The sequence below is a fragment of the Scyliorhinus canicula genome, chromosome 6 (genome assembly GCF_902713615.1).
Source record: "Scyliorhinus canicula chromosome 6, sScyCan1.1, whole genome shotgun sequence".
Classification (NCBI taxonomy): domain Eukaryota; kingdom Metazoa; phylum Chordata; class Chondrichthyes; order Carcharhiniformes; family Scyliorhinidae; genus Scyliorhinus; species Scyliorhinus canicula.
This window is the reverse complement of record NC_052151.1, coordinates 199,438,146-199,453,378: the sequence shown is the minus strand read 5'-3', so window position 1 is coordinate 199,453,378 and position 15,233 is coordinate 199,438,146. Positions and strand designations below refer to the sequence as shown.

The 15,233-nt window shown below is 53.5% G+C and overlaps 1 protein-coding gene across 1 annotated transcript in view; it reads left to right on the top strand.

The window, feature by feature from the left end:
- LOC119967975 (calsequestrin-1-like) overlaps positions 1–15,233 on the top strand; it is a 122,904-nt gene that overhangs the window by 27,755 nt on the left and 79,916 nt on the right. Inside the window, exons 2-3 of the mRNA XM_038801077.1 lie at positions 5,242–5,412; positions 6,259–6,359. Coding sequence (XP_038657005.1) covers positions 5,242–5,412; positions 6,259–6,359 — 272 coding nt within the window. The remainder of the gene's footprint in view (positions 1–5,241; positions 5,413–6,258; positions 6,360–15,233) is intronic.

Sequence of the window (15,233 nt, the reverse complement as noted above, 5' to 3'; positions counted from 1 at the left end):
TAAACATCCTCCAGCCCCGACACCCTCCCTAACTACTGTAAAATCCCTCCAAACCCAGTACAAACCCTTCCCAATCTCTTGTACCATCTCCTCCAGTCCATACAACCTCCATATCTCTGTAACCTGCCTACAGTCCCGACAGACCATCCTATCTCTGTAAGCCTTCCTCCGTCCCTACAACCCTCCCTATCTCGGTAACCTCCTCCAGCCCCTAGCAATCTAACACCCGCCCTAACTCTTGTAACCTCCGCCAAAAACCCGTAAACAAACCTCCCTATCTCTGTAACCTCCTCCATCCCCTACAAACCTCCCTATCTCTCTAACCTCCTCCAGCCCCGACAACCCTCCCTATCTATGTAACCTCCTCCAGCCCCGACAACCCTCCCTATCTCTGTAACCTCCTCCGTCCCCTACAACCCTCCCTATCTCTGTAACCTCCTCTAGCCCCTACAACGCTCCCTATCTCTATAACTTTCTCCAGCCCCTACAACCCTCCATATCTCTGTAAACGCCTCCAAACTGTACAACCCTCCCTATCTCTGTAACCTCCTCCATCCCTTACAACCCTCCCTATGTCTGTAACCTCCTCCAGCCCCTACAACCCTCCCTATCTCTGTAACCTCCTCCAGCCCCTACAACCCTCCATATCACTGTAAACTCCTCCAAACAGTACAACCTTCCCTATCTCTGTAACCTCCTCCGTCCCCTACAATCCTCCCTATCTCTGTAACCTCCTCCAGCCCCGACAACCCTCCCTAACTCTGTAACCCCCTCCAAACAGTACAACCCTCCCTATCTCTGTAACCTCCTCCATTCCATACACCCTCCCTACCTCTGTAACCTCCTCCAGCCCCGACAACCCTCCCTATCTCTGTAACCTCCTCCAGTCCCTACAACCCTCCCTATCTCTGTAACCTCCTCCAGCCCCTACAACCCTCCCTATCTCTGTAACCTCCTCCAAACCCTACAACCCTCCCTATCTCTGTAACCTCCTCCATCCCCTACAACCCTCCCTATCTCTATAACCTCCTCCAGCCCCGACACCCCTCCCTATCTCTGTAACCTCCTCCAGCCCCTACAACCCTCCCTATCTCTGTAACCTCCTCCAAACCCTACAACCCTCCCTATCTCTGTAACCTCCTCCAAACCCTACAACCCTCCCTATCTCTGTAACCTCCTCCAGCCCCTACAACCCTCCCTATCTCTGTAACCTCCTCCAGCCCCGACAACCCTCCCTATCTCTGTAACCTCCTCGAGCCCGTACAACCCTCCCCATCTCTGTAACATCCTCCAGCCCCGACAACCCTCCCTATCTCTGTAACCTCCTCCAGCCCCTACAACCCTCCCTATCTCTGTAACCTCCTCCAGTCCCTACAACCCTCCCTATCTCTGTAACCTCCTCCAGCCCCTACAACCCTCCCTATCTCTGTAACCTCCTCCAACCCCTACAACCCTCCCTATCTCTGTAACCTCCTCCAGCCCCTACAACCCTCCCTATCTCTGTAACCTCCTCCAGCCCCTACAACCCTCCCTATCTCTGTAACCTCCTCCAGCCCCTACAACCCTCCCTATCTCTGTAACCTCCTCCAGCCCCTACAACCCTCCCTATCTCTGTAACCTCCTCCAGCCCCTACAACCCTCCCTATCTCTGTAACCTCCTCCAGCCCCGACAACCCTCCCTAATCTCTGTAACCTCCTCCAGCCCCTACAACCCTCCCTATCTCTGTAACCTCCTCCAGCCCCTACAACCCTCCCTATCTCTGTAACCTCCTCCAGCCCCGACAACCCTCCCTATCTCTGTAACCTCCTCCAGCCCCTACAACCCTCCCTACCTCTGTAACCTCCTCCAGCCCCTACAACCCTCCCTATCTCTGTAACCTCCTCCAAACCCTACAACCCTCCCTATCTCTGTAACCTCCTCCATCCCCTACAACCCTCCTTATCTCTGTAACCTCCTCCAGCCCCGACAAACCTCCCTATCTTTGTAACCTCCTCCAGCCCCTACAACCCTCCCTATCTCTGTAACCTCCTCCAAATCCTACAACCCTCTCTATCTCTGTAACCTCCTCCAGCCCCTACAACCCTCCCTATCTCTGTAACCTCCTCCAGCCCCTACAACCCTCCATATCTCTGTAAACTCCTGCAACCCCTACAACCCTCCCTATCTCTGTAACCTCCTCCAACCCCTACAACCTTCCCTATCTCTGTAACCTCCTCCAGCCCCTACAACCCTCCATATCTTTGTAACCTGCTCCAGTCCCTACAACCCTCCCTATCTTTGAAGCTTCCTCCTGTTCATACAACCCTCCCTATCTCTGTAACCTCCTCCAGTCCCCTACAACCCTCCCTATCTCTGTAACCTCCTCCAGTCCCCTACAACCCTCCCTATCTCTGTAACCTCCTCCAGCCCCTACAACCCTCCCTATCTCTGTAACCTCCTCCAAACCCCTACAAACCTCCCTATCTCTGTAGCCTCCTCCAGCCCCTACAACCCTCCCTATCTCTGTAACCTCCTCCAGCCCCGACAACCCTCCCTATCTCTGTAACCTCCTCCAGCCCCTAACAACCCTCCCTATCTCTGTAACCTCCTCCAGCCCCTACAACCCTCCCTATCTCTGTAACCTCCTCCAGCCCCTACAACTCCTCCCATCTCTGTAACCTCCTCCAGCCCCTACAACCCTCCCTATCTCTGTAACCTCCCCCAGCCCCTACAACCCTCCCTATCTCTGTAACCTCCTCCAGCCCCTACAACCCTCCCTATCTCTCTAACCCTCCAGTCCCTACAACCCTCCCTATCTCTGTAACCTCCTCCAGCCCCTACAACCCTCCCTATCTCTGTAACCTCCTCCAACCCTACAACCCTCCCTATCTCTGTAACCTCCTCCATCCCCTACAACCCTCCTATCTCTGTAACCTCCTCCAGCCCCGACAACCCTCCCTATCTTTGTAACCTCCTCCAGCCCCTACAACCCTCCCTATCTCTGTAACCTCCTCCAATCCCTACAACCCTCCCTATCTCTGTAACCTCCTCCAGCCCCTACAACCCTCCCTATCTCTGTAACCTCCTCCAGCCCCTACAACCCTCCCTATCTCTGTAACCTCCTCCAGCCCCTACAACCCTCCCTATCTCTGTAACCTCCTCCACCCCTACAACCCTCCCTATCTCTGTAACCTCCTCCAGCCCCTACACCCTCCCTATCTCTGTAACCTCCTCCAGCCCTACAACCCTCCCTATCTCTGTAAGCCTCCTCCAGTCCCTACAACCCTCCCTATCTCTGTAACCTCCTCCAGCCCCTACAACCCTCCCTATCTCTGTAACCTCCTCCAGCTCCCTACAACCCTCCCTATCTCTGTAACCTCCTCCAGCCCCTACAACCCTCCCTATCTCTGTAACCTCCTCCAACCCTACAACCTCCCTATCTCTGTAGCCCCCTCCAGCCCCTACAACCCTCCCTATCTCTGTAACCTCCTCCAGCCCCGACAACCCTCCCTATTTCTGTAACCTCCTCCAGCCCCAACAACCCTCCCTATCTCTGTAACCTCCTCCAGCTCCTACAACCCTCCCTATCTCTGTAACTCCTCCAGCCCCTACAACTCTCCCTCTCTGTAACCTCCTCCAGCCCCTACAACCCTCCCTATCTCTGTAACGCCCTCCAGCCCCTTCAACCCTCCCAATCTCTGTAAACTCCTCCGGCCCCTACAACCCTCCCTATCTCTGTAACCTCCTCCAGCCCCTGCAACGCTCCCTATCTCTGTAACCTCCTACAGCCCCTACAACCCTCCTTATCTCTGTAACCTCCTCCAGCCCCTACAACTCTCCCTATCTCCGTAACCTCCTCCAGTCCCTACAACCCTCCGCATCTCTGTAGCCTCCTCCAAACAGTACAACCCTCCCTATCTCTGTAACCTCCTCCAAACCCTACAAACCTCCCTATCTCTGTAAACTCCTCCAACTCCGACAACTCTCCATATCTCTGTAACCTCCTCCAGCCCCTAGAACTCTTCCTATCTCTGTAACCTCCACCAGCCCCTACAACCCTCCCTATCTCTGTAACCTCCTCCAGCCCCAACAACCCTCCCTACCTCTGTAACCTCCTCCAGCCCCAACAACCCTCCCTATCTCTGTAACCTCCTCCAGCCCCTACAATCCTCCCTACCTCTGTAACCTCCTCCAGCCCCAACAACCCTCCCTACCTCTGTAACCTCCTCCAGCCCCAACAACCCTCCCTATCTCTGTAACTCCTCCAGCCCCTACAACCCACCCTATCTCTGTAACTCCTCCAGACCCTACAACCCTCCCTATCTCTGTAACCTCCTCCAGCCCGTACAACCCCCCCATCTCTGTAACCTCCTCCAGCCCCTACACCCTCCCTATCTCTGTAACCTCCTCCAGCCCCTACAACCCTCCCTATCTCTGTAACCTCCTCCAGCCCCAACAACCCTCCCTATCCTCTGTAACCTCCTCCAGCCCCAACAACCCTCCCTATCTCTGTAACCTCCTCCAGCCCCAACAACCCTCCCTTTCTCTGTAAGTATGAAATGGAAATGGTGATGCAGTGGTATTATCTAATAATCCAGAGACCCGGGGCAGTGCTCCAGGGATCCGGGTTCAAATCCCATCACCACGAGATTGTAAAATTTGAATTCAGTCTAAAATTTGGAATTAGAAGTCTGATGATGACCATTAAACCATTGTCGATTGTGGTAAAAATGGCGGCACAGTAGTTAGCACTGCTGCCTCGCAACGGCAGAGACCCAGGTTCAATTACGGCCTCGGCTGATTATTTGTGCGGAGTCTGCACCTTCTCTCTGTGGTCTGCTTGGGTTTCCTACGGGTGCTCCGGTTTCCTCCCACAGTCCAAAGATGTGCGGGTAGGTGGATTGGCCAAGATCAATTGTCCCTTTGTGTCCAAAGGTTAGGTGGGGTTACTGGGTTACAGGGATAGGGTGGAGGTGTGGGCTTAAGTAGGGTGCTCTTTCTAAGGCCAGTGCAGACCCGATGGGCCCAATGGCCTCCTTGTGCACTGTAAATTCTATGATCCCGTGATTCCAAAATGTGTCCATGTGTTTGTATTGTTTCCATGTCATGCCTCCATTGTGTCCGTGTTGTACCTATGTTGAGTTTCTGTTGTGTCTGTGTTGGTTCCATGTTGGGTGAACGTCCATTTTGGTCCATGTCATGTCCGTGTTTGTTCTGGGTTGGGTCCACGTTGTGTTCATGTTCTCTCCATTTGGTGAAAGTTGGCGGGATTTGGAGATCTGCAGTTGATAAAAAACATTTGTTTTTCTTCCCCCTCCCCCTCCTGCCATCGCGCTTCTCCCACCAGTTAGCCGCCCAGGTCCTAGAGGATGAGAACGTTGGCTTTGGGCTTGTTGATGCTGAGGAAGATGAAGCTGTGGCAAAGAAACTGGGTGAGTCAACACTCTGTCTTTCTCTTCATCGATGGAAACGGTCGGAGGAGGAGAGGAAGAGGGCGGAGAGCGAGAGAGAGGCGAAGGAGGGAGGGAGAGCGTGGGAGAGGGAGAGATTGGAGAGAGAGAGGAAGAAGGAGAAGGAGGTTGTGAAGAAGGAGGGAGGAGAGAGAGGGAGAGGGAGAAGGAGGGAGGAGAGAGAGGGAGAGAAGGAGGAAGTAGGAGAAGGAGGGAGGAAAGTGAGGGAGAGGGAGAAGGAGGGAGGAAAGGGAGGGAGGGAGGGAGAGGGTGGGAGCAGAGAGGGAGGGGAGAGGGAGGGATGGAGGGAAAGAGTGAGAGGGAGAGGAAGTGAGACCACGAGAGGAGAGGGAGTGGGGGAGAGGGAGGGGAGAGGAGGGGAAGAAGGTGAGGAGGAGAGGGAGGGGGTTAGGGGAGGATGAGCTAGAAGGGGAGGAGAGGGGAAGGGTGAGGGAGAGGGGGTGGGGGAGAGGGAGGGGAGAGGATGGGAAGAAGGTGAGGGGGAGAGGGAGGGGGTTAGAAGAGGAGGAGAGGGGAAGGGTGAGGGAGAGGAGTGCAGAGCGGATGGGAGAGGAGTGCAGAGCGGATGGGAGGGGAGGTGATGGGGAGAGAGGAGGGGAGGACCACCAGGGGAGGGCAGGCTGGAGGAGAGGGTACTGAAAGTATCAGAGAGGGGAAGGGTGAGGGAGAAGAGGGGAGGAGAGGGGAGGAGAAGAGTAGCGTGGTCTCTCCCTCGCCCAGCCAGACTGACAGAGCGAAGTGGGACTGGGATATTAGAAGGCCCTTCCATTGAAGTCACAGTCATTCCTTGCCCCATTCCTGTACCAGGTTTGTCGGAGGAAGGCAGCATTTATGTTTTTGAAGAAGACGATGTGATTGAATATGATGGAGAGATGGCTGCAGACACGATTGTGGAGTTCCTCCTCGATGTAAGTAAAGGGCCTTTCTCGTGATATTAAAGAACAGGGATGGGTGGGACAGGATGGGGAGGAGCAGCGGCAGGAACTCAAAGGCTGGGAATTCTGCAGTGAGTAACTCACCTCCTGACTCCTCAGAGCCTGTCCACGTCTACAAGGCACAAGTCAGGAGTGTAATGGAATAGTCCCCACCTGTCTGAATGAGCACTGAAGACAGAGGGATCTCTGAGGGTGTACAGGTCCACAGGTCACTGAAAGGGGCAACACAGGTGGAGAAGGTAGTCAAGAAGGCATAAGGCATGCTTGCTTTCATTGGCCGGGGCATTGAGTATAAGAATTGGCAAGTCATGTTGCAGCTGTATGTAACCTTAGTTAGGCCACACTTGGAGCATAGTGTTCAATTCTGGTCGCCACACTACCCAGAAGGATGTGGAGGCTTTAGAGAGGGTGCAGAAGAGATTTACCAGGATGTTGCCTGACATGGAGGGCATTAGCTATGAGGAGAAGTTGAATAAACTCGGTTAGTTCTCACTGGAACGATGGAGGTTGAGGGACTGATGAATGCAGCGTGCCGTACGCCATCTCCACCTGGCCGGTGCTGGTTTTGCAATTCGCCAATTGCAATTCTCCGGTGCCTCAACAGCGGCTCCACCTCAACAGCGGCGTCAATGAGTTCCACTCCGCCCCTACAGCAAACGCCATTTGCAGCTGAATAGCAGGCCTGGCCGTGTATTCGCTGAGGTCCCCGCCATTCTCTGCCTCCGCCAGGCAAACTCACGATGGTGAGGTTCACTCGCGCTTTTAAACGTCGGGAGACAGGCGCCGTGGCTGCTGAGGGAGAGAGGGGAGGTAGAACATGAAGAGGCGCGAGCGTGGTCTGCCAGTCGTGACACTGGCCGGGCTGGCTGAGGAGGTGGGGGGTCAGTGATAGGGCTGGGGAGGGGGCGATGGGAGGGGGGGGGGGGGGGGGGGGGTGACCAGGGGCTGGGATAACCCCCCCCATGGGCCCGGAGTGTCCAGATACGGACTGCTATTGCCGCAGCCTGCAAGGCAGCCATCTTGCTGCACACCCCACTGAGGCGTAGCGGAGTGGTTGGCTCCACACCGACTGGCACCAAAACCGGCGCCAACGGCCTTTGACGCCCGCCCGCCGGCATCGGGGCTGGCCGAAAGGCCTTTGCCGATTCGCACATGCGCCGGTGCGTCAGCTGCTGCTGACGTCACCACCGGCTCATGCGCGGTAGGGGGGTCCTCTTCCTCTTCCGCCACGGTGGAGGCCGTGGCGGCGGCGAAAGAAAAAGAGTGCCCCCCCGGCACTGGCCCGCCCGCCGATCGGTGGGCCCCGATCGCGGGCCTGCCCACCGTGGGGGCACCCCCCGGGGTCCGATCGCCCCGCGCCCCCCCCCCCAGGACCCCGGGGTCCGCTCGTGCCACCGATCCCGCCGCCACCAGAGGTGGTTGACACCACGGCGGCGGGAGAGGCCTCTCAGTGGCGGGACTTCGGCCCATCGCTGGCCGGAGAATCGCTGGCCGGAGAATCGCCGCAGGGGACTCGCTGATCGGCGCGGCGTGATTCCCGCCCCAGCCAATTACCGGGTGGCGGGGAATTCCAGCCACAGCGGGGGCGGGATTTTCGCCGGTCCCGAGCGATTCTCGGCCACTGGGGGTCGGAGAATTTCGCCCCCAGTGTGTCAATCACTGTCTGTCTGTGCACCATCATATATTTGTGTATATATTATGACATCTTTTTAAAAATGTGTATAGGTCAATAAATAGTGAGTATGTTAATGTGCCTGACTATGTACAAAGTATGTGAGCGTATTTACATGACTAGGAACCTAACTATATACAAAAAATATGAACGTATTTACATGTAATCGAATGAACGTATTTACATTCGATCCAGCAGAGGGCAGCAGACCAGAGCTACTGATCAGCTGTTCTGTGGAAATTTGCATATGTGCAGTGCGGTCAGCCTAATTTGAAGGTGAACCTGCGAAGGAGACCCAAGGTGTTTGAGTGAAGGCAAGCATCCAGCAGAGGGCAGCAGAGCAGAGCTACTGATCAGATGTTCTGGGGAAATTTGCATACGTGCAGTGCAGTCAGCCTAATTTGAAGGTGGTTTGTGGAGGGGCTGTTGTCAAGTGACAGTTCTGTGCTGTACTGTTCTATTCTATTCTAACTGTAAGAGGGACTGGGAAGAAGCAGTCAGCGCAGGGACCCCCTGCGGTCGTTCCCCTGAGTACCAAGTATACTGTTTTGGATACTTGTGGGGGGGGGGGACTTACCAGGGGTAAGCCATGGGGTACGGGCCTCTGGCACGGAGTCTGTCCCTGTTGCTCAGAAGGGACGGGGGGAAAGGAGTAGAACATTAGTAATTGGGGACTCAATAGTCAGGGGCACAGACAGGAGATTTTGTGGAAGCGAGAGAGACTCACGTTTAGTATGTTGCCTCCCAGGTGCAAGGGTACGTGATGTCTCGGATCGTGTTTTCCGGGTCCTTAAGGGGGAGGGGGAGCAGCCCCAAGTCGTAGTCCACATTGGCACTAACGACATAGGTAGGAAAGGGGACAAGGATGTCAGGCAGGCCTTTAGGGAGCTAGGATGGAAGCTCAGAGCGAGAACAAACCGAGTTGTTATCTCTGGGTTGTTGCCCGTGCCACGTGATAGTGAGATGAGGAATAGGTAGAGAGAACAATTAAACACGTGGCTACAGGGATGGTGCAGGCGGGAGGGATTCAGATTTCTGGATAACTGGGGCTCTTTCTGGGGAAGGTGGAACCTCTATAGACAGGATGGTCTACATCTGAACCTGAGGGGCACCAATATCCTGGGGGGGGGAGATTTGTTAGTGCTCTTTGGGGGGGTTTAAACTAATTCAGCAGGGGCATGGGAACCTGGATTGTAGTTTTGGGGTACGGGAGATTGAGAGTATAGAGGTCAGGAGCACAGATTTGACTTCGCAGGAGGGTGCCAGTGTTCAGGTAGGTGGTTTGAAGTGTGTCTACTTCAATGCCAGGAGTATACGAAATAAGGTATGGGAACTAGCAGCATGGGTTGGTACCTGGGACTTCGATGTTGTGGCCATTTCAGAGACATGGATAGAGCAGGGACAGGAATGGTTGTTGCAGGTTCCGGGGTTTAGGTGTTTTAGTAAGCTCTGAAAAGGGGGCAAAAGAGGGGGAGGTGTGGCGCTGCTAGTCAAGGACAGTATTACGGTGGCGGAAAGGATGCTGGATGGGGACTCTTCTTCCGAGGTAGCATGGGCTGAGGTTAGAAACAGGAAAGGAGAGGTCACCCTGTTGGGAGTTTTCTATAGGCCACCTAATAGTTCTAGGGATGTAGAGGAAAGGATGGCGAAGATGATTCTGGAAAAGAGCGAAAGTAACAGGGTAGTTGTTATGGGAGACTTTAACTTTCCAAATATTGACTGGAAAAGATATAGTTCGAGTACATTAGATGGGTCGTTCTTTGTACAATGTGTGCAGGAGGGTTTCCTGACACAATATGTTGACAGGCCAACAAGAGGCGAGGCCACATTGGATTTGGTTTTGGGTAATGAACCAGGCCAGGGTTTAGATCTGGAGGTAGGTGAGCACTTTGGAAACAGTGACCACAATTCGGTGACCTTTACGTTAGTGATGGAAAGGGATAAGTATACCCCGCAGGGCAAGAGTTATAGCTGGGGGAAGGGCAATTATGATGCCATTAGACATGACTTAGGATGTGTAGGTTGGAGAAGTAGGCTGCAAGGGTTGGGCACACTGGATATGTGGAGCTTGTTCAAGGAACAGCTATTGCATGTTCTTGATAAGTACGTACCAGTCAGGCAGGGAGGAAGGGGTCGAGCGAGGGAACCGTGGTTTACCAAAGAAGTGGAATCTCTTGTTAAGAGGAAGAAGGAGGCCTATGTGAAGATGAGGCGTGAAGTTTCAGTTGGGGCGCTTGATAGTTACAAGGAAGCGAGGAAGGATCTAAAGAGAGAGCTAAGACGAGCAAGGAGGGGACATGAGAAGTCTTTGGCAGGTAGGATCAAGGAAAACCCAAAAGCTTTCTATAGGTATGTCAGGAATAAAAGAATGACTAGGGTAAGAGTAGGGCCAGTCAAGGACAGTGGTGAGGAAGTTGTGTGTGGAGGCTGAGGAGATAAGCGAGATACTAAATGAATACTTTTCGTCAGTATTCACTCAGGAAAAAGATAATATTGTGGAGGAGAATGCTGTGACCCAGGCTATTAGATTAGATGGCATTGAGGTGCGTAGGGAAGAAGTGTTGGCAATTCTGGACAAGGTGAAAATAGATAAGTCCCCGGGGCCTGATGGGATTTACCCTAGGATTCTCTGGGAAGCCAGGGAAGAGATTGCTGAGCCTTTGGCTTTGATTTTTAGGTCATCATTGGCTACAGGAATAGTGCCAGAGGACTGGAGGATAGCAAATGTGGTCCCTTTGTTCAAGATGGGGAGTAGAGATAACCCCGGTAACTATAGGCCGGTGAGCCTAACATCTGTGGTGGGTAAAGTCTTGGAGAGGATTATAAAAGATACGATTTATAATCATCTAGATAGGAATAATATGATTAGGGATAGTCAGCATGGTTTTGTGAAGGGTAGGTCATGCCTCACAAACCTTATCGAGTTCTTTGAGAAGGTGACTGCACAGGTAGACGAGGGTAGAGCAGTTGATGTGGTGTATATAGATTTCAGTAAAGCGTTTGATAAGGTTCCCCACAGCCGGCTATTGCAGAAAATACGGAGGCTGGGGATTGAGGGTGATTTAGAGATGTGGATCAGAAATTGGCTAGTTGAAAGAAGACAGAGAGTGGTAGTTGATGGGAAATATTCAGAATGGAGTTCAGTTACGAGTGGCGTACCACAAGGATCTGTTCTGGGGCCGTTGCTGTTTGTCATTTTTATAAATGACCTAGAGGAGGGCGCAGAAGGATGGGTGAGTAAATTTGCAGACGACACTAAAGTCGGTGGAGTTGTAGACAGTGCGGAAGGATGTTGCAGGTTATAGAGGGACATAGATAAGCTGCAGAGCTGGGCTGAGAGGTGGCAAATGGAGTTTAATGTGGAGAAGTGTGAGGTGATTCACTTTGGAAAGAATAACAGGAATGCGGAATATTTGGCTAATGGTAAAATTCTTGGTAGTGTGGATGAGCAGAGGGATCTCGGTGTCCATGTACATAGATCCCTGAAAGTTGCCACCCAGGTTGATAGGGTTGTGAAGAAGGCCTATGGTGTGTTGGCCTTTATTGGTAGAGGGATTGAGTTCCGGAGCCATGAGGTCATGTTGCAGTTGTACAAAACTCTAGTACGGCCGCATTTGGAGTATTGCGTACCGTTCTGGTCGCCTCATTATAGGAAGGACGTGGAAGCTTTGGAACGGGTGCAGAGTAGATTTACCAGGATGTTGCCTGGTATGGAGGGAAAATCTTATGAGGAAAGGCTGATGGACTTGAGGTTGTTTTCGTTAGAGAGAAGAAGGTTAAGAGGTGACTTAATAGAGGCATACAAAATGATCAGAGGGTTAGATAGGGTGGGCAGCGAGAGCCTTCTCCCGCGGATGGAGGTGGCTAGCACGAGGGGACATAGCCTTAAATTGAGAGGTAATAGATATAGGACAGATGTCAGAGGTGGGTTTTTTACTCAAAGAGTGGTGAGGCCGTGGAATGCCCTACCTGCAACAGTAGTGAACTCGCCAACATTGAGGGCATTTAAAAGTTTATTGGATAAGCATATGGATGATAAGGGCATAGTGTAGGTTAGATGGCCTTTAGTTTTTTTCCATGTCGGTGCAACATCGAGGGCCGAAGGGCCTGTACTGCGCTGTATCGTTCTATGTTCTATGTTCTATGTTCTATGGGAAGGTGTCTAGTGCAGATAGAGGGCACATAACAAGTTATCGAAAACAATATGTACAGGCGATTAAACGAAGCACAAGGCAATGAAACATTCAGTCTATAAGTTCAGTCTCTGTGGTGGGCGACGAATTCTGGTTGACCGAACGAGCATTTGGCTCTGTTGAGTCGGAGGCCATGCTCGGAGATCCTGTGGAACACCCGCTTGAGGCGATTGATGTGGTCCTGCGGAGTCGTGGACCGGACAATGATGTCATTGACGTTCACCTGCACCCCCTCGATGCCCTCCATCATTTGCTCCATGATTCGGTGGAACACCTCCGAGGCAGAGATGATACCAAAGGGCATCAGATTGTAACAATACCGGCCAAACGGGGTGTATAAAGTGCAGAGCTTCCGACTGGATGTGTCGAGTTGTATCTGCCAAAACCCCTTGGAGGCATCCAATTTAGTGAAAAATGTGGCGCGAGCCATTTCGCTGGCGAGCTCTTCGCGCTTTGGGATAGGGTAGCGTTCCCTCATGATGTTACGGTTCAGATATTTGGGGTTGATACAAATGCGCAGTTCCCCTGATGGGCTTTTGACACAAACTATGAAGCTGACCCAGTCCGTGGGTTCCGTGACCTTAGAAACGACGCCCTGGTCCTCGAGGTCCTGCAGCTATTGTTTGAGGCGGTCCTTAAGGGGCGCTGGCACCCGACGAGGTGCATGAACCACAGGCTTGGCATTCGGTTTCAAAATAATTTTGTACGTGTATGGGAGTGCGCCCATGCCCTCGAAGACACCGTGGTATCTTGCAATGATGTCCTTCAATTGTGTCTGGAAGTCGGCATCTGGCGAGGTTGATGCCTCAGCGGGCGACATGGAGTGAACCCGCTGTACAAGATTCAGGATTTCGCAGGCCTGAGCACCGAGCACCGAGCAAGGAGGCGTTGTTGGAATCTACAATTTCGAAGCGCAGGATGGCTCTTAAATAACGGTGCGATACCGCAAGCTGGCATGAGCCACTGGCAGAAATGGCATTGCCATTGTAGTGGAGAAGCTGGCAGGCCGATGGAAGGATGGTCGGCTTGACGTGGATGTTATCCAGGTCAGACTGCGAAATGAGGTTGGCTGAAGCGCCAGTGTCCAGCCTGAAGCGTATACGAGATTTGTTGACTGTCAGGATGGCACACCACTCATCGTCCAGATCAATGCTCATCACTGAGAGGGGCTTGGCCTTTTTTGAGGAAAGCATCGTATGCTTGGTGATGATGCCCACCTGGAATGGGGATGTAATATCCTCGGTGTCGGGATCTGGAACCATGTCGGGGTCGGAGTCTGCAACAGGTTGCTGTACTGACCGGACGCTCCTGCGCTGTGGCTGGGATCGCTGTGTGTTGGGCAGTTGAGCAGATCTGCACAGGGCTATGTAGTGGCCAAGCTTGCCACACTGGAGACAGCGTCGAGATTTCCCGGGACATTGTCGCTTTAAGTGGGCGGAGACACAGTTGTTGCACATCGTGGTGCCGATGTCAGGATGCTCTGTACGCCACCGCTCACGCGGTCGAACGATGTGCGCACCTGCGCAGTTCTGTCTTCGGCCTCGCCGTCCCCTCGGTCGTTGCGCGCATGCGCAGGAGCCCGGGAAAAGCGCGCAAAATGGCCGCCCTCATCCAGACTCAGGCCCTGGAGCTGTTTTACAGCCTGCACCCGCTCCGCATCGTGGGGGCCTTGCTGTCTCTGCTGCCTTGATATGGGAGTACCGGTATCAATGGCGATGGTAAAGGTCAGCTGCTTCACTTTATTTATTTTTAAAATAATTTTTATTGGAATAAAAAAAAAGAAATATAGCAACAAAACAATAATAATAATAACAATAATAAACACCCCCTGGCACCCGTAACAACGCGTGTAACGAACCCCCCCACCCCCTCCAAACCCAATAAACAACAAAATAAATTAACAATAAGCAAATTAACTTAAACAATACCCCCCTTGACCCTACCACCCTCGACACCGTCCTCGCCACCCCCTGCCAGAATTCCCCCAGTGCCGGGCATGCACAAAACATATGGGCATGGTTCTCTGGGCTCCCCGAACACCTAATGCACCTGTCCTCACCCCCAAAAAACCTGCTCATCCTCGTCCCGGACATATGAGCCCTGTGCAGTACCTTGAACTGGATGAGGCTAAGCCTCACACATGAAAAAGAGGAGTTCACCCTCTCCAGGGCGTCTGCCCATGTCCCCTCCTCAATCTGCTCCCCCAGCTCCACCTCCCACTTAGCCTTCAGCTCCTCTACCGACGCCTCCCCCACCTCCTGCATCACCTGGTAGATGTCAGACACCTTCCCATCCCCGACCCACACCCCCGAAAGCACCCTATCCCTTACCCCCCGCGGGGGCAGCAAAGGGAATCCCCCCACCTGCCGCCTAGCAAACGCCTTGACCTGAAGGTACCTGAACATATTCCCCGGGGGGAGCTCAAACTTCTCCTCCAGTTCACCAAGGCTCGCGAACCTCCCGTCAATGAACAGGTCTCCCAACTTCCTAATGCCTGCCCTGTGCCACCCCAGGAACCCGCCATCCATGTTCCCGCCAAACCGGTGGTTCCCCCGCAGCGGGGCCTCCACCGAGCCCCCCACTTCCCCCCTGTGTCGCCTCCACTGCCCCCAAATTTTGAGGGTAGCCGCCACCACCGGGCCCGTAGTGTACCCCGTTGGAGGGAGCGGCAGCGGCGCCGTTACCAGCGCCTTCAGGCTTGTGCCTCCACAGGACGCCATCTCCATCCGTTTCCATGCTGCCCCCTCCCCATCCATTACCCACTTACGTACCATCGAGACGTTAGCCGCCCAATAGTACCCAGAGAGGTTGGGCAGCGCCAGCCCCCCTCTATCCCTGCCCCACTCCAAAAGGACCCTCCTCACCCTCGGAGTCCCGTGCGCCCAAACAAATCCCAGAATGCTGCTGTTCACCCTCCTAAAAAAGGCCCTCGGAATGAAAATGGGGAGGCACTGAAACAAAAACAAAAACCTCGGGAGCACC